General features: G+C 41.8%; 3 protein-coding genes across 5 annotated transcripts; 2 read left to right on the top strand and 1 right to left on the bottom strand.

Moving 5' to 3' along the window:
• Nucleotides 1-616: 616 nt before the first annotated feature.
• Nucleotides 617-3,759, top strand: LOC106674944 (low affinity immunoglobulin gamma Fc region receptor III-B). 2 transcript variants are annotated; one of them, XM_024805026.2, is made up of 6 exons: nucleotides 617-662; nucleotides 754-789; nucleotides 916-1,206; nucleotides 1,718-1,990; nucleotides 2,256-2,528; nucleotides 2,666-3,759. In XM_024805026.2, the coding sequence occupies exons 1-6, from the start codon at nucleotides 638-640 to the stop codon at nucleotides 2,971-2,973; spliced, it is 1,206 nt and encodes a 401-aa protein (XP_024660794.2). In that variant the 5' UTR covers nucleotides 617-637; the 3' UTR covers nucleotides 2,974-3,759. The 2 variants fall into 2 exon arrangements, with proteins under 2 accessions (XP_024660794.2, XP_014263993.4); XM_014408507.4 differs by having other exon boundaries at nucleotides 2,626-2,779.
• An 11,714-nt stretch (nucleotides 3,760-15,473) lies between these two features.
• LOC105940760 (low affinity immunoglobulin gamma Fc region receptor III-B) lies at nucleotides 15,474-18,128 on the top strand. 2 transcript variants are annotated; one of them, XM_014408502.3, is made up of 6 exons: nucleotides 15,474-15,550; nucleotides 15,642-15,677; nucleotides 15,804-16,094; nucleotides 16,606-16,878; nucleotides 17,171-17,443; nucleotides 17,581-18,128. In XM_014408502.3, exons 1-6 carry the CDS (start codon nucleotides 15,526-15,528, stop codon nucleotides 17,883-17,885), a joined length of 1,203 nt encoding a protein of 400 aa, XP_014263988.3. In that variant the 5' UTR covers nucleotides 15,474-15,525; the 3' UTR covers nucleotides 17,886-18,128. The 2 variants fall into 2 exon arrangements, with proteins under 2 accessions (XP_014263988.3, XP_014263989.3); XM_014408503.4 differs by having other exon boundaries at nucleotides 17,541-17,678.
• Nucleotides 18,129-18,143: 15 nt separating this feature from the next.
• otol1b (otolin 1b) lies at nucleotides 18,144-23,032 on the bottom strand. Its single transcript, XM_004544055.4, has 5 exons — nucleotides 22,919-23,032; nucleotides 22,033-22,448; nucleotides 21,855-21,944; nucleotides 20,059-20,130; nucleotides 18,144-19,981 (listed from the first exon to the last, which is right to left on the bottom strand). The coding sequence occupies exons 2-5, from the start codon at nucleotides 22,433-22,435 to the stop codon at nucleotides 19,077-19,079; spliced, it is 1,470 nt and encodes a 489-aa protein (XP_004544112.3). The 5' UTR covers nucleotides 22,436-22,448; nucleotides 22,919-23,032; the 3' UTR covers nucleotides 18,144-19,076.
• Between the last annotated feature and the right edge of the window lie 4,427 nt (nucleotides 23,033-27,459).

Below are 27,459 nucleotides of genomic sequence, written 5' to 3' on the forward strand. Positions count from 1 at the left end.
TAAAAGAAAACTGCTTCAGACAGTTTTGACTGTGTTAAAGAATAAAGGTCATAACAAATATTAACTGTCAAGCTTGTTAGAATTGTACAAATTTTATTTTTGCCTCATGTGCTGTATTACCGTGTACATTTCCACATTTCAATAAATTGCTGGACCTATTTCCCATTTTCCTGGCAAAATATAAAGGCACGAGGGGTGACTCATGGCTTTTACACAGTGCTGTAAGAGAAAAAAGCTCATAGCAGACTACTGCATCAGTACTACAATAATAAAGTGTAAAATTTGCATTATTTCAATTGGCTTGATACAACAAATAAACAGAACAACTGTGTTTGCTAAATCTGGAAAATATCAACTTTCCACATTAATCAGAAGAAGAAAAAAAGTGTTGTTGGGGAGAACTGTGCAACATATCAGAGCTATTTAACAGGGGTCAGATACAGGAGGGAAGTTCTTTAATTTGCCACATGATGTGGTTTACCATGAAACTAATTTTAGCCTACGGTAGAAAATTGTTTGGAAAAGATGAAGTCCTCATGTGTTACACCCCGAGGGGGGGAAGAAGCATTTTCACTTCTCCTTTTAGTGAAAATGAATAAATACTCGATCGGCTTCTGTTTCTTGAAGAGTCTCCAAAATGGACAAGCTCATCTCTCTCTTTGGTGAGTTTTCTTCAGCTCATTTAATGAAAATGTACTTTTACATACTGACCTGATGTAACTGTCATTTAAACTTGATTATTTTCTCTTTCAGTTTTTTCAGCACTCTCACAGATTGTAGTGTCTCATGGTATGAACCAAATATTCTTTACAAATATACTTTCAATTTGCACAGATATTATTTTAGAAGTGATCTCAGGATTTACACTCATTACCAAAATAGATCCTTTAAACGTATTCTTCTTTTTTTCTGCAGTTCCCACTGAGACGTCTTTCAGAGCCAACATCGAGTTGGTGTCAGGACATTCAAGGATCTTCTCGGGGGAGAGAGCACACTTGAGATGCAGTATTCCTGATGTGCACAGGTCTAACTGGACCTACCTGTGGTTCAGGGGCTCTGAGGAGCTCTCACAGACTGGGCAGGAATTAAATCTGTTGAATACCAAAGTTCAAGAGAGCGGGAAATACTACTGCCAAGGAATAAGAAACACGAAGGTGGGAAAGATTCGCACCCAGCAAAGTGTCCCTGTGGAGCTCAAGGTGGACGGTAAGATCTGTTTGTCTGCATGAAAGAAATAAAATTGCTTTGCACGTTAGGCTTCTTTCTTCCTGTGTAATCCTAACACTGGAGCATTGAACATCTATAAGCTTCTTTTCAACTTTAGGTTTTCTGTGCAGCTCATCTAAGACATGCTGTGAGTGATGGCAGCACTTCTTAATACAGCCTGCAACTTATACTGTGACTTTCTAGGGTTTAACATATAAATCTTCTATAATTCTACTTAAAATGTCAATTTGGTACAACAAGGACTTGTTTTGTTTGGGGTTTTTTGTACTTATGTGGTATCTTTTCCCCACCTTATGTTATAACTAGACAGTATATCAGGGGTGCAGGCTGTATTATAGAGTACCTTAACCTCCCCTTCTTGCATTGTAGCATTACGCATTATTGTTAGATGTTGTTACATTAAATGTTAGGAAATTAGTGAATTTCTCCCATTGCTTTACTAATGTAAGATTGGAAGTTATTCAGAGGTAACTCTGTGGTGTTTCCGTAGGTGGCTGGGCGATTCTGCAAGTCCCACGACATCCTCAACTTGTCGGGAGCACATTGGAGGTGACATGTCGTGTCAGAGGGAACCCCCGACTTGAAGAGATTATTTTGTACAAAGATGGCGTTGAAGTAATGAGACAAAACGGTCACAAGCCAGATTTCTATCTGACCAACTTGAGCCTTGAGGACCTAGGAGTATATTCTTGCAGGGCTTCCTGGGATGTGATGGGACAAACACACTCTGTCATTTCTGCTGGTGCTCATGTACAGATCTTAGGTGAGATTACACAGAATTGTGTGTTCTTATCTTAGGTGTGGTGTAGTTAAAGGAATGACAGCATGCTTTGAGAGATGTGATCCATTTTTACACGTAGTGCTAAACTTGGTGTGTATAGACCTTCTCCTTTAATGCTGAGCAAGAAAGCCCATATTTCCCACAATGTTAAGTTATTCCTGTTAGTACAATTGAACATAAATATTCTTAGCCTCATGACCTACCACTTTTTTTTTTCCTTAAATTAAATCAATGTCTTCTGTCACAGAGGTTCTGTCACAGCCAGTTTTGAAGATCATCCCCAACTATGATACTCAGCTAAAGAGGATGAAGCTCATTTGCCATGTGCAGTACAACGCCCCTGCTCCTGCCCCTCCGATAGACTTCTATTTCTACAAAAATAACAGGCGACTGGGACCTGCAACCTCTGACAACTATAATGTAGTGAAACAGACTCCAGGGCTGTACAGCTGCAAGGCCAGGGTGCCTCAGTTGGGCCTCTCGAAGTCCAGTGAACCCAAAAACTTTGGACAAATAAGAGGTATTTAAATTTAAATTTACCCCAGCATTTGTTCTACACCGATAAGCCCCAAAGTTCCTAATGGACTGCTAAAAATGTGATACTTTGTGTGTAACAGTTGCACAGCCTCAGAGGCCATCTCATCTCTGACCCAACAGAACCTGAGAAGATGCCACCTCTTCATCCTGGACAAAGGCCAGTATTTCGCCTTGCTTCAGCCACAGATGACTTCCCACCTGCTGCTGCTTCATTACCAACCTCCCCTAACCTCTCCTCTCACCAGCCGATCCAGTTCACTCCAGTAAAGAGCACACCATCACAAGCGCCTCCACTGACTTCACAAGCAGTCCCAACCAGTTTGCTGACTACAGACCAGGATTTTGACTCAGCTACAACTCAAGATCAGGCAAATCCATTTGAGGAATCCGATGACATGTCTGGGGACATAAACATAGTAACTAATTGACAATAAACCAGTAAACCAGTCACCAGTAAACATCCACAACATAAGATGTACTGGCTGGTTTACCAAAACATTTCTTATAACTTTCACTGAAACCAGCTAATTGTTTTCTATCATATTTCTGATGAAACAACACAGTTACAGGCTAATGCAGGAGAGAAACATCATTTAGCTAGCGCACCCACGTTACTAGCGTTACCCAAGGATAACCTGAATTAACCCCCTTATTTGGTCACGTTACTTTAAATAAGTATCAATTTTACATAAATGTATATACTGCTCGTCTACCGCTCTCACCTGAAACGCAGCAAAACAGCAGTTGTGTGTTACTGATGGTAACTGATTACTACTTTTATAAGGGATTACTTTGTCAGTCACTCATTTGTGTGATCCGCCACTGCCACCTACTGGCGGAACTAAATATCGCCTTAGCATCAAATCAGGTGGGAGGAAATGAGCTTTTCACTCTGTGTTATGATGTCAACTATTGTCACAACAAAAGCAAAAAAAAAAAAAGTGATTGGGGCGCACATTAAAAGAAGTTCATCAAATTCTGAGACTTTTTTAACACTTAAAATACTCAGGGTGCCACACAGCCTCTCTGTGACAACGTAGCATACATTACAAACCAAACCCCTCTACTAATCACGCTGCGTCATTGTCACAGTTCTGTACTGAACTGTGCAATTTTTATCTTTTTGAATTATTTCCAGTTAACAAACATCAAGTGCTGTACCAGAATTGTTGGAGATATCTAACACATACATGTTAAAATCAAATAAAGCATTTTAAAAAATGTTATGTACTGCTGGATTTTATTTTCTGTGAACACAATTTCTTTTTACTGCTCCATATTTGAGCAGAACTTCTTATATATTACAATCACTGGTTTCATAAGACACAGGGGTGCAGTCATATTTTGACAGATTTACATTAAGATGCAGCTGTCGGTGATGACTATTTTGAACACATTTGTCTTTTCTATTTAACACTTTTTGCATGCATGTTCACACAACTTAGGTCATTATAGGTGAAAACAACTAAAAAGGAAGCAGCAGTTAAATCGTGAGAAAAAAGTAGGACCCAAAAGGAAGGAGCTTTTTCATTTCATGCAAATGAGGCAAGGGTGACACTGGGTCAGGGCATTGACTTGAAGGTTAACTGAAGGAATCAGTAGAGGAACACAGTAATCTTGCTGACAAATAGATAAACAGCACTGATCATATTTTTGTGCTTTATCTTTTGCGTTGGTAGCTGAATAATAAACTTCTGCACGATCTCTCACTTACTGCTGCTACTTTTAATTAGGATGCTTTAACATAAGGAGGCACTGCATGTGCACAAAAATGTTGGATAAATTATACATTTTTTATGCTAAATATTGAACTTTTACACTTTTATCATTTTAAAAAAAACTTAGTTTCTTCTGTCTGGATAACAGGAGATTCATTTATTTACTACTTGTGAATGCCATCTTCCAATAATTAACTCAGTGGTATTTCTTGGGATGCTTTACTCACTATCTTAAAAAACATTGGACTGTATTTAACCATTATATTTAATTAGGGTGGTGTCAATCAAAACTTTGGAGCGCTAATCTGCAGCAGCATTATTGTGTGGCGAGTACTATCCCTTCTTAAGAAGAGGCTAGGCAATAATAGAAGACGTGCAGACCAGCATGTACACTAGCACCACCAGTATTCAGACTTTGTGATAGTAAACACAAAGTGTGCATCACGGCTTGTCTGAGTAAAGCAGAAATCCAGAGAAGATGCTGTCGTCCTCACTGTTGGCATACGCTCCATTCCAGTCTCTGAGCGTCTCCATCCACAATCATTCCTCAGCACCTGATTGGAAAACTAGGCCTGCTGCGCCTGAACACCTCCCTCTGCAACTGGATCCTGGACTTTCTGACAGAGAGACCTCAGACAGTCCGGATCAGTAACAGCACCTCCAACACCACCACACTGAGCACTGGAGCCCCTCAGGGATGTGTGCTCAGCCCACTGCTGTTCACTCTGTTGTGGGCAGAGGGGGACAAATTTTGTCTGGGATAACTACCTTGGCACAACACCTGGTTTGGCAGCATGTGGCGAGGCTCCAAATGCTTTCAGTGTGAACTCCAGACCGCTGACAGGTCTCGCACTCAACAGCCGCTTTATCAGATGACGCATAATGCTCCGACGTGCTAAGGTCACTACATGGGTTACTCCATGTCTCAAGTTTTTTGAGGTGCTTTTGTGATATTTAATGGATCGGATTACTTTTTTTTTTCTCCCCGATATACGATCTAGTAATTTAGGTCAGGGTCAGACCGATATCGATACTGTATATCGGCTCGGTCCATCCCTAGGTTTTACTGTCATTGTTTCTAAAGAACCGGTGTGTAAAAACCGTCTGTCCGTCCGTCCGTACATACGTATGTATATATGTATGTATATATGTATGTATGTATAATGTCACAAAAGTCAAATCATCCCAAACTGGTTTCTAGAACCTGACATTAAGTACTTTTCAAGAAATCTGCAGCAACTGTGTGTCTGTCTGTGGCTGTCTTGTCAACATGGACCAAAATATCTGAGAAATGTTTCCAGCACCTTGTTGAATCAATGACATGAAGAATAAGGACAATTCTGAATGCAAAAGGAGATCCAACCCAGATTACCAGTATAGTCTTCTGCTGTTGTAGACCATCTGCTTCGAGGTTTGATGTGTTGTGAACTCAGAGAAACTCTTCTGCGTACCTTGGTTGTTACAAGTGGTTATTTCGCACATGTGGCACTAATAATCATGCCATGCTTAAAGTCACTTAAATCGTTTTTTCCCCATTCTGATGCTCAGCTTGAAGTTCAGCAGGTTGTCTTGACTATGTTTGCATACCTAAATAATAAAGTGGCCAATGAGTAAATAGCATAATAAAATATTCCTTTCTTAGGCTGAGGGTCGCAGATGCCAACAGACTTAATAAACTGATCCGTAAGGCCAGCAATGTTGTGGGGATGGAGCTGGACTCCCTCAAGGTGGTGTCGGAGAGGCGGATGCTGTCCAAGATAAAGACAATGTTGGATAACACCTCCCACCCACTCCATGACATGTTGGTCAGTCACAGGAGCTCGTTCAGTGAGAGACTGAGATTACCGAAAAGCACCACTGAACGACACAGGAAATCATTCCTGCCTGTGGCCATCTCCCTGTACAACGCATCCACTTAACACACTGTTTGCTGCTACAGCTACACATGTTTCTTTTCCAACTATTTATCTATGAGTGACTTATGTATGTATGTATGTATATATATGTATATATTGTACTATTCTTAGTTAGCGTATTGTCTGTCTTGTCTTAATGTTGGTTTAAAATGGAGCACTGTAACAAAAATAATTTCCCCCAGGGATCAATAAAGTATTCTGATTCTGATTCTGATTCTGATTCTTATAAAGTCATTTTAAAGTGCATACCATTTTCTCCCTTTAAGCCCATAGATGAAGCCCATAGCCCACTGATGCAAGGTGGCCCAGGTAAACCAGTTCTTCCTGCATGGCCTTTTTCTCCAAATGGCTCTGTGTAAAATAAGTGTGAGTGGAAAATCTGTCAGGCCTCTGTGCACCGTGATCTGAGGGCCGGGTTTCTTGGTGTACTGGTACTTTGGCTTCGGAGTAGACTTAGCTTCAGTGTAGTACACCACAATGAGAGCAACCGCAACTACGTCCAGTCAACTGACCGACCGACAGTGTTTATAATGAAACAGTTCGAGAGGCCAACTGCGGGGCCAGCGGCAGCAACTGTGGCAAAGCAGGTCCGGAGACCGACCATGGGGAAAGTGGCGATGGCAAAGCGGGCACAGGCGATGACCCTCGGGCGGCTTGGCACACTGGACGTGGCTTGGCAGGGGCAGGCCTGACAGTGGCTAGTCCAAACAACGCATTGACCTCAGCCTGAGGCATGGCGGGACCAGGCGAGGTGGAACCAGGTGTGGCAGGACCAGGCATGGGCGTAGAAATGGCAGACGGTGATGGTGTATTCAGATGGAAGAGCTGCAGGCGACGGTGTGGATGCCACGGCCGGTTGAGCAGATGACGGCATGGCAGATGCAGGCAGTTGAGCTGGTGGCGTAGCAGCTGCAGGTGGTTTTGTAGGTGGTAGCGTGACAGGATGCAGGACATGCTGGGCTACAACTCCAGCTGATGTGGGAAACCCAGGTGGCTGTGAGGGCTCTCTGGAGCTCCCAGTGGAGACAGGTGATGGCTGTATGGATTCAGCTGATGGAGCAGGATGCTGGGCGGGCTTAGCTGAGCCTCCAGCTGTCACAGCAAACTGATGGCTGAGTTCTCCTGAGCCACCTCTTTCCTATCGGTGGACGAATGTACCATGTCGACCAATTAAAAAAAACAGTCAACACGTGGGATTTGGTTGTTTAGGAAGAGGGAAAAGTTTTAGGAGTGACGGTAACGGCAGCGAGACAGAGCGAGCGAGTGAGAGAGAGAGTTTTTAGATGTGGGAGATTTGTGACGTTTAGTGTGGAGTGTTTACTTAGTGTGTTGTGTTGTCTTGTGTAGTTGTTCTGTTGTGTAGTCGTTTTGTTTTGTGTGTCAGTGAGGGCACTAATGAATGTCACAAAAGCACATTGCAGTGTAAACACTGTCACTAAGTAGAAAACCAGCGGAGTGATACACCTGTTGTCAGGCCTGCAGGTTTATCCCTGCGCTGTTCTGTCTTTTGGTGGACAAAGTTTTTTTTTTACTGGCACACATCATTTGTGGGGCATCTTATTGCGAAACCTGATTGTTCTCTCATTTTAGTTTTAGTAATATTTTTAAATGGTTGTACAAAATGAAGAAAAAAAACAGCAGGTGTATTGGCTGCATTTTTAGATAAATAGTTGTATATGTTTACAAAATGTACAATTTATATTTGCATTTCAAGTTATAAACATTTACTGTTTTTTTTTTTTACAGAAAAAAAATACTACTAGGATTTTAAGTTATTTGTGTGATTTCAGATCAGTAATACTAATGCAGTATGTCAGTGAAAAAAACAACTAAATTCAGTTGAGCTGAAAAGAATGACACCAAACAAGGCAAGGGGGAAAAAATAAAATGAAACAATTTGAGGGTGAAATACAAACATAAACTCAAAAGGAGTCAAAAACGGCTGTTGTATTACAGACCTCTGTGGGTTGATCCAACAAATCATGAAAAATTAGGTTTACATTTTTGTTCATGACAGTGCAGATTTCTGACATATTGTGTAATTTAAGCATCTAACAATGTGATTGTTTTCTAACAAAAAACAGTGTGAAACTTAAGTTAGACTTGTGTTTGTAAATGAACCGCCCCATGTTGTGTAGCTTTCTGGATTTTATACTTGTTGGGCTACATATTTATTTATTATACAGGCTATACAGTACATACAATCAAAACTCACATGTTTTATGTAACTAAAGTGTTTAATTATGTGGGCTACAGAGAATAATTAAATTCTAGACTATATTTATATGCATTTGAATTATTCTAACCATATGTAACCACCTGCATATGTGTTTGGGAAAAAAAAGGCTTTGATTTTGCCACCCCATTTGATTCCTTTCCCACCCTCATGCCACCCTAAGAAAATTTCTCTAGATCCGCCCCGCTCTAGCGTAGATGACTGGCTCTGCCATGTTTTTTTTGTTTTGTTTTTTTTTTTTTTTCTTTTGCCTGTCCCGTTTGGCTCTTTTGCCATCAGAATTATTGTCTAAAGGCAAAGAAAGATGCCCAACGGATTTACTTTACCAAATTGACCATCCCAGCCTTGCCGTAATGGTCCATTTGATTCACCTCTTATTGTTTATTTTATTTTCACTTACTGAATACGGGACAGACTTGACTGGGGGAAAGAAGGGGAGAAAGAAAGAGGGAAAGAGAAACAAGCTGAGAAGAGGGACAGGGGAGAAGGGCAAAAAACAAAAACCAAAAGAACGGGCAGAAAAAAAAAGAAAAAGAAAATGCATATATCGATCACCTGGATCACCTGCTGAGAAAGAAAAAAGAAAACAAGCAGAAGAGAACAAGAGTAATAGAATAAACAACATCACAATGATATATGGGAATATGACAGTAAATACTAAATATTAAACATTATTGTGCAGCACATAAGATCAACAGAACACAGTGTGCTTTGAGGTAGGAGCCAAAAAGGGTGTAGTTTGTGGGTGTGATCACCCGTGTGTACACCTGTGAGCATGGACGCGCTTGTTTTTTTAAAAGGTTCCTTCATGTAATGATCTGCTAGAGGGTGTGGGGGAGCCACAGCCCCGTCCTCCAGGGCATGAAGCAGGTATGGAGGAGATCAACACTCCAGACATCCAGAGGCCCCCAGAACACAAGAGACCAAGGAAGACCAACAGAGGGGCAGCCGCGCCTGAGTGACCGAGCCCCAGGCCGAGAGGCCGGGGGCACCCCACCTCCGAAGTGGCCCGACCGAGCCCCAGGCTCCAGGCCCCGATAAACGGCCGCCAAGGAGTGAGCCGGTGTGTACCTGGACGCCCATCCCCAGACACAAAGAACAACCAACGCACCGATGTCTGAGGGAGTCCGCCACTGGCAGGGGGAGTGGTGGGGGGAGATAGGCCTCCAAACCTTGGAGGGCCTGAGATGTCCCCAGAGAGGTGGCGTCTGATACCCAACCTGACATATAGACACAGAAATACAGGCACACACAGACACAAACATCCATTCCCACCCTCATGCTCTCATATGCACTTACTCCACACTCAACCAACGTGGAGACAAATATAAAGAGACGCTGTACACACGATCACACTCCCCAAGCGTACTCTAAGCCCCGGGTCTAGGTACCCTTGCCCCTGGAGGGGGGGAACTGCACCCAGACCCAGGTGGTGTTACCCTTTTCCCTGCGGTGGGGGGAGGCAGACCGCCCCGACTCCGCAGCAGCAGGGAGGCCCCACACTCCAGACCGCAGTCGGACGGCCAACTCCTCCTAGCCCCCCCGCTCCAACAGGCAGCAGAGAACGGGGGTGTGTGAAGACTCTAAACCTCCCTCCGCCCGCTCATATGTAGTGTTGATGCATGTGTGTTCTAAGGTGCATTTAAAACCCAGGAGAGCATGGAGCTACCTGCCAGAGAGCAGCAGGTAAGTGCATAGTCCCTCCTGCTAGCCCTCAATGTCTACGTGTATTTAACATTGAGAGGTGGGCAACGACGCCAGGGGCGAGGTGTACACCCTGATGGTAGTTTGGATTCCGTGTATCGTGCCCACCCCCAAGATCCTATATGTATGTGTAATGAGAGTGTGAGTAATGTGAATGTCTAAGTTGTGGGATAAAATTGAGGCAGAGGCAGCCAGAAGGGGACAGAGGGGGGGTAGCCTCCTCTGCACCCTGGTGACATACCCCTACTCCAAGGTCCTGCATGTGTGGGTGGTTGTGGTGGAGCGGGAAGAGGGAGGCAGCTGGAGATGGGGAGGGAAGGCTCTGCCATGTTGTTAATGTTTCTTCTTTCCGTGTGTCCGCTACTTTGAAACGCTTGGGTCTCTCTGCCCGCCACAGTTTCAAACTGGTCATGTGACTGCGTGGCCACATCTGATTGGTAAAAAAGTTACCGGAAACTCCACTGGTGGCATGTTATCTAATGTGTTAAACTAATTATTTTTTAAAAAGCAACGAGTCAAATTTTGCAAATGTAGCGGAGTAAAAGTACCGTTTCTTCTTCACAAATGTACTCAAGTAAAAGTAAAAAGTATCGTGCAAAAAAGGTACTTTAAAAGTACATTTTTTTCAAAAACTTACTCAAGTAAATGTAACGGAGTAAATGTAACTCGTTACTACCCACCTCTGCCGAGGGTGACGCGTTTCCCTTTGTTTTTCTTTTCCTTTCTTTTTTGTTAACTGTATCCACAATTGTTCTATAAAAATATTTTGAGTAAAAACCTGCATTCTATCAGAAAGCCACCAGATGGCGATAGCTCTGATTATAGAAATGCACATGAAAAGCTTTCATTCTTAACCTCTTTGAACACTGCTGAGTTTGACAAGTTTGTTATTTTTGGGTTGTGCGTTTATTTGCTTTCTTGGAGAGAGTAAGATGAGAAGCTTAATGCCACTCTCGTCTCTGAACAATAAATGTAAAACTGCTAAATGTTTTGTTGTAAATTAGTATGCAGAAAAACCAAAGCGTAGAAGCTTTCTGTCACCTGTGGATACGGCTAGGCTGGCTGCAGCTGCCAGAGTGGTATGAATGCTCCTGACTCTGCACCAGAAAGCAAATAAGAGTGTTTACTAAAATTTCAGATAATTTTGAACCACAGGAATCACAAGGTAGATTCCTGGAGGCCAGCAACACTCAGTTAGGGGTCTGTCACTGTTACAGTCTGGACCTGTTAAAGTTTTAGACTTGCTGATATCCTCAATCCAGCTGAGCAGTGGAAACAGAGCGGCTCCATTCAAAGTTTTTCTGAAACACATCTGCTTGTCACCCACTGTGGCATCTTCTGTACCTCAGCTATTGTTCGCCCTTTTATGTACAGAGAGGATAAAACAGACAATATCCGGATGGAACTATCAGATGAGGATTTATTTTAAGTGTATGTCTCCGGGGTATGTAGGCCCTTAATTCCCAAGTTGTATCTAACAAAGTAATGGGTAGGGTGAAGTTAGTGAGGTACTGGGGGACTCCCAGTGGTTGTTTGTAATCTGTGCTGTGTGTTGCATATTCCATTTATGTCGAGAAATCCTCCAGTTACACCTGTAGAAATACTCCTTTTTTTCATGGCTGACCTCCAGTCACAAGCTGAATGTACAGAAGTGATTTAATTTTTCTATACAGTGTTGGTTAATCCTCCTTCTGGATGAAGTCGGAGACGATAATCCTGTAATATTTACAGGAGATTAAAAAAAACATTGAATCAGGTTTTTAAAAAACATGTTAAACTGCATCTTTTTTACCTTATAGGTTTGTTGTTGTGTGACATGGGAGAAATGAACAGAATATGTCTTTTATTTAAATGTAACTTATTGGGGCAGTATTAGTATATTTGCATCTATGGGTGCGTGATTAATAAAAATAGAAAAGTCAGATGGACTGTTGTGGTTCCTTTTATGTTTCACATGACTGTGATTGTCACGATTTTGCAAGTCAGGAATGAAGTGGAATTAACCCAGAATTTTAGCTGTGTCTACTGTTCTGTATGGTATCCAGTAGGGGAACACTTTAAGGGTGGCTTCTTGGCAGCATATCTTAAGGATGTGTTTTTCATGACGTGGCTGGTGATCTGCTGTTGATAGCATTTTAGGCCTCTCACTTCTTCTTTTGCTCTACATTTGTCCAATTTACTTAAATTTGTAAGGACACACTTCATACCCTGCTGAGGTTTCAATCACCTTTTTGGTGCTAAACTAGTATTTAGTGGCTTTCAAACTGTTTTATCTTAAATATTTTTCCAATATTTTCACTGATTGAACCACAAAATATGTTTCTGTGACAGGCTGCTAATAAAAAAATGCCTGAAGATACAATTTAAAAATGGTCCTTAGTTATATTGTCTGTAACAAATAAAGACAAAAAAAACAAAAAAAACACATTCCCATGAATATTGTCAGGTATAAGGAGTCGACTAAAAAACAAGAAAAACAAAAGAGAAGCCAAGAAAGCCTCAAGAACTATTGCTCAAGACCTCTTGACTCAAGGAAAAATCAGAGAAAAGAAAAAGAGAACAAGAAAACACACCCTTCCTGTGAAAAACCCCCAGTGATTAATTTTCACTAAAAGGGTTCAAATGAGCTCGAAAGAATAATGCAACAAATAATATTTTACATTTTGTGAGTACAGCTCAACAAAAGCTTATTTTAAACGTGTGCAATGAGGTTGTGGTATTTTTGGCAGTGAATTTTATAAAAACATGGAGTGTCATTCCATTTATTTATATATCTTATAATATCTTAATGTAGATAAACTGCTTTAGGCTCAATCTAAGTTAAACCCATGTGAACTGCAGCCTCGGTCTCCTGTTTTTAACTAAGTGGTACCTGGTGTGGTCTTCTGCTGCCACAGACCATCTGCTTCGAGGTTTGATGTGGTCACAGATGCTCTTCTGCCGAAGAGTAAGTGTCTACAGCCATCTGAAAAACACGGTGGAGGCTCTGCCATGGCCACTATCTGGAAAATGACTGATTGGCAGCTGAATATATTCACACTGCGGTTCAATGAAAGCATACCTGGATTTAAACAACACACACACACAATGAGACACTGTCAGTCATGGATTGGCCTCCCCACAGCCTGAACCTCAGCATTACTAAATCTAAATGCTAAGCTAAAGAGCTTTAAGTGTCCTTCCAAAAGCCTGGAGAAATATTCCGGAAGACTTCTTCTTAAAGAAATTAAAAGAAAACTGCCTCAGACAGTTTGGACTGTGTACAAGAATAACAGTCATCATTCCAAATATTGATCGTCAAGCTTGTTAGAATTATACAAATTTTATTTTTGCCTGATATGCTGTTTTTTCACATTTCAATAAATCGCTGCACCTATTTCTCATTTCCCTGGTAAAATATAAAGACACGAGGGGTGACTCATGACATTTTGCACAGTGCCGTAAGAAAAACAGCTTATAGCAGGCTGCGAGCTGTTTTTGCATCGGTACTACAATAATAAAGTGTAAAATGTGTATTATTTCAATTAGCTTGATTTAACTGTAACTACAGGGGTCCAACAAACAATGGCGACGCATCATCACGCATCTGTTTTTAAGAACAGGCTCAAGACCCACCTTTTTAATTTAGCTTTTACTTAATGTTTATTTATTTTATGCTTATTTATTCTATCCGGTTATTCTATTATTAATTTAGGCTTTACCTAATATTTATTGATTTTATTCTTATTAATTTTTTAATCTTCTTACTCTATTTATATTTATATTGTATCCCGTTCTTATTTATTTTATCGTTTTACCCTGTACATATCCTATTGTGTCATGTCTCCAGTGTTTCCTCGGAGGGCGCTCTCTGCACCGGGGCTGTGATCGACCGTGGCTGCTGGGTCTCTGGGGGTCCTCTCAGCCTGGTTGGGGGGCTCCTTTGCCTCCCTCCTGCTGTGTGCCCAGCCTGGAGGCTGCGGTCTGTGATTGGCTCCCGGTGCAGACGGCTCCCTGTTATAGTGTTTCCTCACTTGGCACATGCGTACCCAGCCCAATTTTACTCTTTAAGTGTGCGTGTGTGTGTGTGTGTGTGTGTGTGGGGGGGGGGGGGGGGGGGGGGGGGGGGGTAATGTGTGTATTCACATTGTTTATGTTAATGACAGTGTGGGGAGTGAGTTGGAGGGTGGGGTGGAGTGGGCTGCTTTTAACCATGTAAAGCACTTTGTGCTACATTTTTTTTTGTATGAAAAGTGCTTTATAAATAAAGATTGATTGATTGATATTGACGTCTTCGGAAGATTATTTCTCTCTCTCTCTTTCTCATTTTCTTCAGATACCGTGAAAACTACAGAAAACACAGTTTACAACGTAAATATCTCTGAAACCCATTAAAGTCTCTCATGTTAGTGTCAATAAACAGTCTCGAGCTAGCGGAACAGGAAAAATGCAACATAACGGATATTACTGAAAATATCCTCTTATCGCCAATATAAAACATTTATACAACATGATATATACAATATACTGTACATGAAAACCATTACCATGTGTGCTTCTTAGACCACATGCACAATAACATTACTGTTGTGGCTGTAGCTCTGTATCCATGCTGGTTCTGACCCACAATGCCATGGATGTGCTCTCAGCTAAACTCTGGTCACGTGACCATCACAAACTCTACCTCAAACAAACTTTACAGCACTTTACACTTTATAACACTTTTAACAAACCTTTCTTTTGTAATCACATATTTTAGACACGTTTTTAATCAATGCTAGCTACACTTTTGTTTTATCCAATCCATTTTTAACCCTTTCCAACAAATATATGAACTAAATGAAATGTGAATCTATCATAGAAACATATAAAACAAACACCTTCATTTTACAATAACAAATAAACAGAACAACTGTGTTTGCTAATTCTAGAAAATATCAAGTTTCCACATTAAACAGATGAAGAAAAATAGTGTTGTTGGGGAGGACTGTGCAACACATCAGTCCAAAACCTCCCACAGGGGGGTCAGATAACAGGTGACTGTGGGGGAAATAAAACACGATCCACATGGTTTTCATTCTCATCAAACGATTCAGTGACTCCTTGTGGTCTCTTGATGAAGGAAGAGATCCCTGCTATCAGGATAGAAATGTTTCCTGTGTTAAAAATGGTCAGTTCCCATTTACTTGTAATTATTCTTCCTGTGATGTGACCATGTCAAAAAAATGCCTTCACAGCATAAAAGACAATTTGCCACATGATGTGGTTTACCATGAAATTAATTTTAGCCTAGGGTAGAAATCTTTTTGGTAAGAAGGATGTCCTGATATGGCGCACCCCGAGGGGGGGAAGAAGCATTTTCACTTCTCCTTTTAGTGAAAATGAATAAATACTCGATCGGTTTCTGTTTCTTGAAGAGTCTCCAAAATGGACAAGCTCATCTCTCTCTTTGGTGAGTTTTCTTCAGCTCATTTAATGAAAATGTACTTTTACATACTGACCTGATGTAACTGTCATTTAAACTTGATTATTTTCTCTTTCAGTTTTTTCAGCACTCTCACAGATTGTAGTGTCTCATGGTATGAACCAAATATTCTTTACAAATATACTTTAAATTTGCACAGATATTATTTTAGAAGTGATCTCAGGATTTACACTCATTACCAAAATAGATCCTTTAAACGTATTCTTCTTTTTTTCTGCAGTTCCCACTGAGACGTCTTTCAGAGCCAACATCGAGTTGGTGTCAGGACATTCAAGGATCTTCTCGGGGGAGAGAGCACACTTGAGATGCAGTATTCCTGATGTGCACAGGTCTAACTGGACCTACCTGTGGTTCAGGGGCTCTGAGGAGCTCTCACAGACTGGGGGGGAATTAAAACTGTGGAATACCAAAGTTCAAGAGAGCGGGAAATACTACTGCCAAGGAATAAGAAACACGAAGGTGGGAAAGATTCGCACCCAGCAAAGTGTCCCTGTGGAGCTCAAGGTGGACGGTAAGATCTGTTTGTCTGCATGAAAGAAATAAAATTGCTTTGCACGTTAGGCTTCTTTCTTCCTGTGTAATCCTAACACTGGAGCATTGAACATCTATAAGCTTCTTTTCAACTTTAGGTTTTCTGTGCAGCTCATCTAAGACATGCTGTGAGTGATGGCAGCACTTCTTAATACAGCCTGCAACTTATACTGTGACTTTCTAGGGTTTAACATATAAATCTTCTATAATTCTACTTAAAATGTCAATTTGGTACAACAAGGACTTGTTTTGTTTGGGGTTTTTTGTACTTATGTGGTATCTTTTCCCCACCTTATGTTATAACTAGACAGTATATCAGGGGTGCAGGCTGTATTATAGAGTACCTTAACCTCCCCTTCTTGCATTGTAGCATTACGCATTATTGTTAGATGTTGTTACATTAAATGTTAGGAAATTAGTGAATTTCTCCCATTGCTTTACTAATGTAAGATTGGAAGTTATTCAGAGGTAACTCTGTGGTGTTTCCGTAGGTGGCTGGGCGATTCTGCAAGTCCCACGACATCCTCAACTTGTCGGGAGCACATTGGAGGTGACATGTCGTGTCAGAGGGAACCCCCGACTTGAAGAGATTATTTTGTACAAAGATGGCGTTGAAGTAATGAGACAAAACGGTCACAAGCCAGATTTCTATCTGACCAACTTGAGCCTTGAGGACCTAGGAGTATATTCTTGCAGGGCTTCCTGGGATGTGAGGAGACAAACACTCTCTGTCATTTCTGCTGGTGCTCATGTACAGATCTTAGGTGAGATTACACAGAATTGTGTGTTCTTATCTTAGGTGTGGTGTAGTTAAAGGAATGACAGCATGCTTTGAGAGATGTGCTAATCTAGATAGTGTTCTTATAAGTGATCCATTTTTACACCTAGTGCTAAACTTGGTGTGTATAGACCTTCTCCTTTAATGCTGAGCAAGAAAGCCCATATTTCCCACAATGTTAAGTTATTCCTGTTAGTACAATTGAACATAAATATTCTTAGCCTCATGACCTACCACTTGTTTTTTTCCTTAAATTAAATCAATGTCTTCTGTCACAGAGGTTCTGTCACAGCCAGTTTTGGAGATCATCCCCAACTATGATACTCAGCTAAAGAGGATGAAGCTCATTTGCCATGTGCAGTACAACTCCCCTGCTCCTGCCCCTCCGATAGACTTCTATTTCTACAAAAATAACAGGCGACTGGGACCTGCAACCTCTGACAACTATAATGTAGTGAAACAGACTCCAGGGCTGTACAGCTGCAAGGCCAGGGTGCCTCAGTTGGGCCTCTCGAAGTCCAGTGAACCCAAAAACTTTGGACAAATAAGAGGTATTTAAATTTAAATTTACCCCAGCATTTGTTCTACACCGATAAGCCCCAAAGTTCCTAATGGATTGCTAAAAATGTGATACTTTGTGTGTAAAAGTTGCACAGCCTCAGAGGCCATCTCATCTCTGACCCAACAGAACCTGAGAAGATGCCACCTCTTCATCCTGGACAAAGGCCAGTATTTCACCTTGCTTCAGCCACAGATGACTTCCCACCTGCTGCTGCTTCATTACCAACCTCCCCTAACCTCTCCTCTCACCAGCCGATCCAGTTCACTCCAGTAAAGAGCACACCATCACAAGCGCCTCCACTGACTTCACAAGCAGTCCCAACCAGTTTGCTGACTACAGACCAGGATTTTGACTCAGCTACAACTCAAGATCAGGCAAATCCATTTGAGGAATCCGGTGACATGTCTGGGGACTCTGCAGATTCTCTTTGATAACTTAGCATACATTACACACAATCTCTCTACTAATCACGCTGGGTCATTGTCACACTTCTGTATTTAACTGTGCAATTTTTCATCTTTTGTATTTGTACTTTGTACAACTAGAAATCTCATATATGAGGTCCTGCACCTGAAATTCTGATATCTCCAGTTAACAAACATCAAGCGCTGTACCAGAATTGTTGGAAATATCTAACACATACATGTTAAAGTCAAATAAAGCATTTCACAAAATGTTATGTACTGCTGGATTTTATTTTCTGTGAACACAATTTCTTTTTACTGCTCCATATTTGAGCAGGACTTCTTATATATTACAATCACTGGTTTAATAAGACACAGGGGTGCAGTCATTTTTTGACAGGTTTACATTAAGATTAATGATGCAGCTATCAGTGGTGACTATTTTGAACACATTTGTCTTTTCTATTGATCGCTTTTTGCACACATGTTCACACAGCTTAGGTCATTATGGGTGAAAACAACTAAAAAGGAAGCAGCAGTTAAATCGTGAGAAAAAAGTGGGACCCAAAACGAAGGAGCTTTTTTTTTCGTTTCATGCAAATGAGGCAAGGGTGACACTGGGTCAGGGCATTGACTTGAAGGTTAACTGAAGGAATCAGTAGAGGAACACAGTAATCTTGCTGACAAATAGATAAACAGCACTGATCATATTTTTGTGCTTTATCTTTTGCGTTGGTAGCTGAATAATAAACTTCTGCACGATCTCTCACTTACTGCTGCTACTTTTAATTAGGATGCTTTAACATAAGGAGGCACTGCATGTGCACAAAAATGTTGGATAAATTATACATTTTTTATGCTAAATATTGAACTTTTACACTTTTATCATTTAAAAAAACTTTCTTCTGTCTGGATAACAGGAGATTAGTTTATGATCTTTTACTACTTGTGAACGCCATCTTCCAATAATTACCTCAGGGGTATTTCTTGGGATGCTTTACTCACTGTGTTTTGTGAATTGGACTGTATTTAACCATTATATTTAATTAGGGTGGTGTCAATCAAAACTTTGGAGCACTACTCTGCAGCAGCATTATTGTGTGGCGAGTACTATCCCTTCTTAAGAAGAGGCTAGGCAATAATAGAAGACGTGCAGACCAGCATGTACACTAGCACCACCAGTATTCAGACTTTGTGATAGTAAACACAAAGTGTGCATCACGGCTTGTCTGAGTAAAGCAGAAATCCAGAGAAGATGCTGTCGTCCTCACTGCTGGCATACGCTCCATTCCAGTCTCTGAGCGTCTCCATCCACACCTGATCGCCTGCAGCCAACCGCAGCACCACCAGAGTGGAGGCCTGGTCGATGTCTTGACCGTACAGAGAATCCCGTGTCCTCACTCTCCGTGACCCGTTCACCACCAGCGTGGCTCGCAGCGGCTGATTGCGCACGGTGATGTGGAAGGAGAAGACATAAACTCCAGGGTAGACACATGTAAAGCTGTTGGAAGTTATGTTGAAGTGGTTCTCTTCATTGTAGAAGACTTTGTCGAAGCGGATCGGGAAGCCTGAAGGAGGGAAAGACTTTCTCGGAGAGATACCTACGCTGAAGGCAGAGTGTTTCTGGGGAACCCCTGATCCAGAACCCTTAGCACCTTTGAATCCACGAAAACCCCGCTCACCTCTCATCCCAGGGTAACCTCTTTCCCCTCTCGGTCCTGGAATCCCTCTTATACCTTGTGGTCCTTCTAGCCCCCTCACCCCTGGTTCTCCTTGTGGTCCAGGAGCTCCCGGATCCCCTCGGACACCTATAGGGCCTGGGGAGCCATGCTTGCCATTCTGTCCTGGAATTCCCATCGCTCCTGGGATTCCAGGAGCTCCAGGTTCACCTGGTTCACCTTTGTGTCCTTTCTCTCCATATGAGGCACACTCCCCTCTATCCCCCTTATCTCCTTTTGGTCCATGTACTGTAGCCACTCCTGGAGGCCCAGCTGGCCCCTCTTTTCCAGGTTCTCCTTTCTCACCAGCAGTCCCATTCTTGCCAGGTTCTCCTTTCTGCCCTTTTTCTCCTTTGAGACCTTGCAGTCCTACTTCACCCTTTTCCCCTTTGTAGCCAACATCACCTGTAAGGTAAGGAAAACTGTGTAAAAATAAATGAAGTCAGGTAACAATGAAAAATATAGCCATGAGATTTTTATACCTTTTGGTCCTGGTTTTCCTGGAATGCCTAGTGGCCCACTTGGCCCACTGTTTCCTCTGTCACCTTTGTCCCCTAGAAAATTTGCGAAATACAAATATATTAATTATATTTAAAATATAAATTTATTTTAAAAGAAATTCTCTTAGATGAGGAAAGACAATATATAGATAAATCAACCACTTCATTAGGTATGCCTGAATGCCTGTTAACACAGATATGTAATCAGCCAATCATGTGACAGCATCCTAATGCATTTGGGAATGTAGATGTGCTCAAGAATAGCTGCTGAAGTTCAAGCTGAGCATCAGAATGGGGGAAAAAGTGATTTAAGGGACTTTGAACATGGTCGTTATTGCCAGACAAGCTGGTCAGAGTATCTGCAGATCTGCTGGGATTTCCCCACAAAATCTCTAAGATTTACAGAGAAAAAAAAAAGAGAAAATTTCCAGTGAGCAGAAGTTTTCTATGTGAAAAAGTCTTGTCAGTGGTTAGAGGATAATGACCAAGCTGAGTGGATGGAAGGCAACAGTAACTCACAGTAACAGTACCTAAATAATCACTCCTTGTAAGCGCCATTTATAGTTACTTCATGTTCTTATTTGAGGTAACTTGCTTCATGCACATTCTAAAATTTGATGTTTGAAAATAATGTATATTGTTATTATTTCAGTTTATTTTGAAAAATGTCAACAGGATCTTGTGCTTTATTGTAAAAGGTTTATGTGGAAAATAAACTAAACGGCTGAGCCACACGATGGTTTTACTCGTCGTTGCAAACCAACCAACGCGTAAGAACTGTCGCTTGTACGTCAGCAGTGTGGTTATTTTAAATATAAGAGAAAGAGAACTCTAACAAATTAATATAGCCACTACACTCCTTACAAAAAAGATATGCACAAGAGCATCTCTGAACACATCAAACCTTTAAGCAGGAGATTACACAAGTGCCACTACTGGCAGCTAAAAACAGGAAACTACAATTTGAATAGGATTTCCAAAATTGGTCAACAGAAAGTTAAAAAAATGTTGCCTGGTCTGATGAGTCACAAGTTTCGAAACGAGCTGTTTTAGAAGATCAGAATTTGGCACAAACAACATAAAACATAACAGCACGACTCTGTCCTGCCTTGTATCAATGGTTCAGGTTGATGTGATGGTGCGGGGGATAGTTTCTTGGCATACTAAAGTCTCCTTAGTACCAAATGAGCAACGTTTAAACACCGAAACCTACCTGAGTGTTGTTGCTGATCACGTCCATCCCTATTCTCTCCTGACTGCTTTCAGCAGGATTACAAATCATGTCGCAAAACTCAAATCATCCCAAACTGCTTTCTAGAACCTGACATTCAGTCATGTTCAAGAAATCTGCAGTAACTGTGTGATGCTGTCTTGTCAACATGGACCAAAATCTCTGAGAAATGTTTCAAGCACATTGTTGAATCTATGACATGAAGAATAAAGACAGTTCTGAAGGCAAAAGGAGATCCAACCCAAATTACCAGTACGGTCTTCTGCTGCTGTGGAACATTTACTTCGAGGTTTGATGTGTTGTGAATTCAGAGAAGCTCTTCTGAATACCTTGGTTGTTACAAGTGGTTATTTGGGTTACTCTCACACATGTGGCACTAATAAGTACACCATGCTTAGTCACTTAATCCTTTTGTCCCCATTCTGATGCTCAGTTTGAACTTCAGCAGGTGTCTTGACTATGTCTACATACCTAAATAATAAAGTAGCCAGTGAGTAAATAACATAATACAATATATCATTTTAATAAGTAATTTTTAAGTGTGTACCTTTTTCTCCCTTTAAGCCAATAGGACCACTGATGCCAGGTGGCCCAGGTAAACCAGCTGCTCCTGTAAGGCCTTTTTCTCCAGGTGCCCCTGAGTAAAATAAGTGTGAGTGGAAAATCTGAAGCCAAACAAACCAAACAATAATTAATAACATTAAAACATATCAGTGAGTCTATACCTGTCAGGCCTCTTTCTCCTTTCAGGCCCCTGGGCCCTCTCTCCGGTGGGCAGCATTCACAAAAGTTAAAGTAACACTCGTTGTAATCCAGAGTGTAGTTCTCAGGACCAACACCAGGTGGCCCGGTGCCGTCAGGGTAGTGCTGTGGAAAGACATGACTTGGGTTGGTGGTCCTCACTGGGTTGGGCAGGGGATGGGGCTTCACAGGATTTGCAGTTGGGACTATTTTAAGAGTCTTGGGCACGCTGGTGGTTACAGGGCTGTGGACCGTGATCTGAGGGACGGGTTTCTTGGTGTACTGGTACTTTGGCTTCGGAGTAGTCTTAGCTTCAGTGTAGTACACCACAATGAGAGCAACCGCAACTACAGCCACAAGAGTCGACTGGCAGGAAATAATCCTCATGGTTGTCGGGGATCTGAGAGTGCATCGAGACGTTATTCTGATATTTGTCAGACTTTGTTTAATCTTCCATATAATTAAACTTTAAACAAATAAGAAGTTTAAAAAAAGCACATGCTAGCACTTCACTCACAAACGTAGAACAGACTGTACCTCTCAAATTTCTATTGTTTCCATGCATCTATTCCATGTTTATGTTTTCCTCTTTCCTTTTCTGTATTTTAACTTTTCCTAAAATGCCAGTCACAGGTTAGCTCTACTTTTTATTTATTTATTTATTGCTGCAGTCTGATATTCAGTCAACACTGGTTTCTGTTAGTTAGTCAGTTATTTCAGATTTGTTTGAACAAAGTTGGAATCACACTATCAATTTCAGTAATCTACACACAAGCAAAAATATCAAATAAACTTGTACTCTCACTAGTTTAAACTAGGTGACTTAAAAGCTTCTGAGTATATTTGTTCAACCAAGTTATAAGCACTTACCCAGTTATGCATAAGTGTTATGGTCATTTATCCTCTCTAGCAGTGTCTTGGAGGCTGCACCAGGAGCTTCAGGTCCCTCTGATATCTCTGCCAGGCGTGAGTAAAGGGCCATCTCCTCCAATGAGGGGGTTTTGCTGGAAGCATAGGGGGAGGTCTGAAATCTCACTATGGTGGGCTGGAGCCAACCCAAGGAGAACCACTGTGCTGTGGCCTATTCTCTGTACCCCTGTTGTGTAGAAAGGTGCTTTTGTGACACGGGATACATCATCCGCCGGGAGCACTCTCTCGCTGCTAGCTAGCAAGGAGCAAAGGCCGTGGGGCAGTAGTTCACCTGATATGGGAGGCATTCCTCCAAGCAGCCCACCTACTACCCAGGCTCTTAATGGGACAAAGCCAAGCAAGGAGGAATCTCTGACACTGGCTTTTAGAGCGGCCACTTTTGGAGACTGCACTGCATGTATGCATGTGTGACACTTTGTATGCACAAAGCTGCAAGTATATTTTCTTGCATGATCTTGTACTTTGACCTGTGGCAAAAAATCTGCGACAATTAATTAAACTGGCTTAACACTAGATCTGAAAACTGGCACGTAGCACAGAGAGCTCAGTATTTACAATCTAACCGTACTTGGTGAACATCCAGGGGAAAGCTTTAGCTTTTAACGAGCACTCATAATCACTCAGCAGCAGCTAAACCTGAGCTGTTTGTCAAAAGAACCAGCTTATCTCCTTAAATCGATGCACTTGCAATGCTTGCCCGATCACTGGGACTGACTTTTTTAGCACATGAACCCTCAGGTCAGCTGACGGAGACATTTGTTAACTATGATTCAAACTGTGCAGCTGGACAATGATTCATTCTTGTGGTGTAACAAGAGAGCATCAGGTTTTTGTAGAAAAGTGATTTTCTGGTAGCTGTGCAGTCGAAACTCTCGACTTGCCATTGACAATGAATGTTTGAGAAGCGGACATGCCTCAGTTGCTGAAGACCTCACGTCCTCAGAGAGATCCATGACCGGCTGTGAGTGAGCAGGAAAGACGGGAAATGAAATTTGGGAAATGGAGAGCACTGATGGCAGGATTGAGGGATGAAGAGCACGCTATTAAAAATTAGACGATTGGGTGTATTTAAACCATTTAATCTTATTACGTAAACCTTTTTCCATGTCTTGACCTACATTTACATGCTCTTCATCTCCATCTTTCCCAGCAGCTCAGGTAATGGCCCAACCGGCCCTTCTATAAAAGGCAAGTAGATGGAGTGTAAGATACGCAGTTGATTCCTGCGAGAGAGAGGAGTTCCTCTGGGGTTCTCCTTGCCTGACCTCAACAACATCGTCTCTCAGCTCTATTCAGACCACACACAACAGCGGCGGTCATTTTACAGCGCCCAGCTGGTCACAGAGGACCCAGACGCTGCTCACCTGCTGGTTCTTTTAACAGCCTCCATCTTCCGTCCATGCCCTTATCCGCCATCCACATACACTATGGAGAAAGGGATCACAAAGAGTTAACTTACTCACACCGGTGCAGCAGAGCAGAGAGAGCACCAAAGATGACCTGAATGGACGGAGGAGTATTGCCTTACATTAACTCTATTCATGTAAAAGAGGCGGTCAAGCTGCAGTGAATGTGTGAAATAAGTTTGGAGAGACAGAGACCTGTTTAGCAATCAGCCGCTCTGACCCCGGCATGCTCACGGGTACAATCAATGCCATAAATTTTATTTTTTTTTTGTTCTTATCGAAGGCAATCTAGACCCTGCAGAATTAGCAGCTAATGACCTTGGCAGGAGGTATACTGGCAGTGAAGACACAGCTCATATGGCCAGAGCACAATTAAACACTTTCTCCTGCCACACTTTCCCTGACAAGCCCCTCTAATGTTCGGTTTCTAATGCATTAGACGGTGGTTGTGGAAACACGATAGCCTTCATCACAGCAGTTTGTGGTGAAAGCTACATTTCTTTCAATCTGCTGGTTTTTACAGATATTTCATATGTTTTGATGAACGCTGATGTTTTATTTATGCAAGAGATGGGAGGTGATAAAAAATTACATAATTTGGGGTTGGTAGTGAATTAGTGTTAAGAGTTAAATAAGGTTGTTTTTCAGATGTTTACTATTTAAAATGAGTTTGTGGGATTCATTTAAAGAGTTGCAACCTAAAGTACATTTTGAGAAATGGGTGTCCAAATATTATTAGTACTTTTAAAATGTCCGTTGTACACTAACTAGACACTTTATTAGTTACAGCTTTCAAGCACCAGATTGGACACTTTTGTGTTTTCTTAAATGTCTTAATTTGTGACACAGATTCATCAAGATCCCTGAAACATTCCTCTGAGAGTGGCACGACAGCATCGCAGAGTTGCTGCACATCCGTGATGTGAATCTCCTGTCCCAACACATCTCAAAGGTGCTCTACTGGATCGAGATCTGGTGACTGCGCAGGCCATTTGATTGCAGTGATTTCATTGTTGTGTTCAAGAAACCAGTTTGAAGTGATTTGAGTTTTGGGACATGGTGGAAACAGCTGTCCGTGTATACACTGTCATCATAAAGGGATGGATGTAATCAGCAACAATACAACAAGATGCTCAGTTGGAACTTTGGGTCCCAAAGTGTGCCAAGACAATAACAATACCCCCCCCCCCCCCCCCCCCCCCCCCCACACACACACACACACACACACACACACACACACACACACACACACACACACCAGCAGCAGCTAAAAACGTTGATAAAGGACTGAACGGACCCGTTCTTTCATGTTGCTGTTTTCTGACCCAAAATTGAGATTCAGAGCAGACAACCCTTTTCTAATCTTCTGTCTTCCAATTTTGGAGAGCTTGTGTGAATTGGAGCCTCAGTTTCCTGTTATTAGCTGACAGAAGTGGCACCTGGTGGGGTCTTCTGCTGCTGCTTTAAGATGTGAGATGTTGTCATTCAGAGAGGCTCTTCTGTATACATTTGTTGTAATTAGTGGTTATTTGAGTTACTGTTGCTTTCCTATCAGCTTAAAGTAAGCTGACTTTCCTTCTCTGACCTGTGAAATCAACGAGGCATTTCCACACAACATTTTCTCTGCTGCCATGTGATTGGCTGATTAGATATTTTAGCCAACAAGCAGTTGAACAGGCGTACCTAAGCTACAGCTGACTGCACAGAAAAACAATCTACATTCCTCCGGTGAATGGCAACAAAAACACTTAAAGCCCGACAGCTTCACAGAGATCGGAAGACCGGATGAAGGGACTTCAGTTCTGCATTCACCTGCCCATAAACCTTTGGAGGATTACTAGATTTTCAGACCATTTTCAGTCTTTATGTTGTGAATTTTATATTTAACTATAATTTAATCTTTTCTTTCTTTCTTTCTTTCTTTCTTTCTTTCTTTCTTTCTTTCTTTCTTTCTTTCTTTCTTTCTTTCTTTCTTTCTTTCTTTCTTTGTTTCCAGAGTCTTGGCTATCAGAAGACAACAAAATGATTCTGACACTGAAAAACTCTTGTGTTCTGAAAATAGTACTTTTTGCTTGTCTCATCAATCTCTTTGTGTCAAATGAAGGTGTTTCACAAAATGCCGTACTACTGACAGAGGTTTTTGTTTTCACTTGCCTGCGCAGTAAATACCAAACTTCTGCAGGCATTTAGGGGAATTTGGTTACAGGTGCAACCAGCAGAGGTTCGTCTGACACAGAACTTTTAACCAAAGAGGGCAGTAAAGCACTGTGCAAAGCTTTATGCGCCTTCTTCATTCATGCAGTAAACATAATGTGCGGTCAACTGACTCTTGGCCAGCTGGCTCAGGTAGGCTGTTGACTAGACAAAGCAGGGAAAGGTTGTTGGATGTGTGCATTTATGGAAATCTTGAAAGCGTGTGCTCCTTAATCTCCCCTTTTTGAATCCTCAGAACCACCACCACCACAAAATCATTCCCTCTACACTCGCTGCCTTAATATGTCCCTACTTCGGAAGACACCCTTAAAAAGTGAGGTAAAATAAGAAGCAGTCTTGGCTTCATTTCCACGGCACTCTATTGTCGTCCTAACTTGCAAACTTTCCTCAGATTTGTTTTAGCTAAACTAACAGACTCCACAACCCTGCAGAGAGTATGTATGTAGCCGGCGTATCAGAGAAACTCAGGAGAGTTTTCTCCAAGCATGACATCCCAGTGCATTTCAGACCCAGCAACACGCTCAGACAAAAACTGGTTCACCCGAAAGACAAAACGCCAAAACACAAACTTAACAATGTGGTGTATGCTGTACAGTGCAGCGAGGAATGCTCAGACCTCTACATTGGAGAGACCAAACAGCCACTTCACAAGCGCATGGCACAACACAGAAGAGCCACCTCCACAGGACAAGACTCAGCAGTCCATCTGCATCTTAAGGACAAAGGTCACTCTTTCGAGGATGCCAATGTTCACATTTTGGACAGAGAGGACAGATGGTTTGAAAGAGGAGTGAAAGAAGCCATCTATGTCCACTGTGAGCGACCATCTTTGAACAGAGGCGGTGGTTTACGACACCAACT

This window comes from Maylandia zebra, linkage group LG14, assembly GCF_041146795.1.
Source record: "Maylandia zebra isolate NMK-2024a linkage group LG14, Mzebra_GT3a, whole genome shotgun sequence".
NCBI lineage: Eukaryota > Metazoa > Chordata > Actinopteri > Cichliformes > Cichlidae > Maylandia > Maylandia zebra.

Coding starts and splice junctions, on each gene's coding strand:
- LOC106674944 (XM_024805026.2), top strand. CDS start 638: ATGGACAAGCTCATCTCTCTCTTTG. Junction 663..753: donor CAAGCTCATCTCTCTCTTTG/GTGAGTTTTCTT, acceptor TTTCTCTTTCAG/TTTTTTCAGCACTCTCACAG. Junction 2,529..2,665: donor AAACTTTGGACAAATAAGAG/GTATTTAAATTT, acceptor CTGACCCAACAG/AACCTGAGAAGATGCCACCT.
- LOC105940760 (XM_014408502.3), top strand. CDS start 15,526: ATGGACAAGCTCATCTCTCTCTTTG. Junction 15,551..15,641: donor CAAGCTCATCTCTCTCTTTG/GTGAGTTTTCTT, acceptor TTTCTCTTTCAG/TTTTTTCAGCACTCTCACAG. Junction 16,879..17,170: donor TGCTCATGTACAGATCTTAG/GTGAGATTACAC, acceptor CTTCTGTCACAG/AGGTTCTGTCACAGCCAGTT.
- otol1b (XM_004544055.4), bottom strand. CDS start 22,435: ATGAGGATTATTTCCTGCCAGTCGACTCTTGTGGCTGTAGTTGCGGTT. Junction 20,131..21,854: donor TGGCTTAAAGGGAGAAAAAG/GTACACACTTAA, acceptor CAAATTTTCTAG/GGGACAAAGGTGACAGAGGA. Junction 19,982..20,058: donor AGGAAAACCAGGACCAAAAG/GTATAAAAATCT, acceptor CTTACCTTACAG/GTGATGTTGGCTACAAAGGG.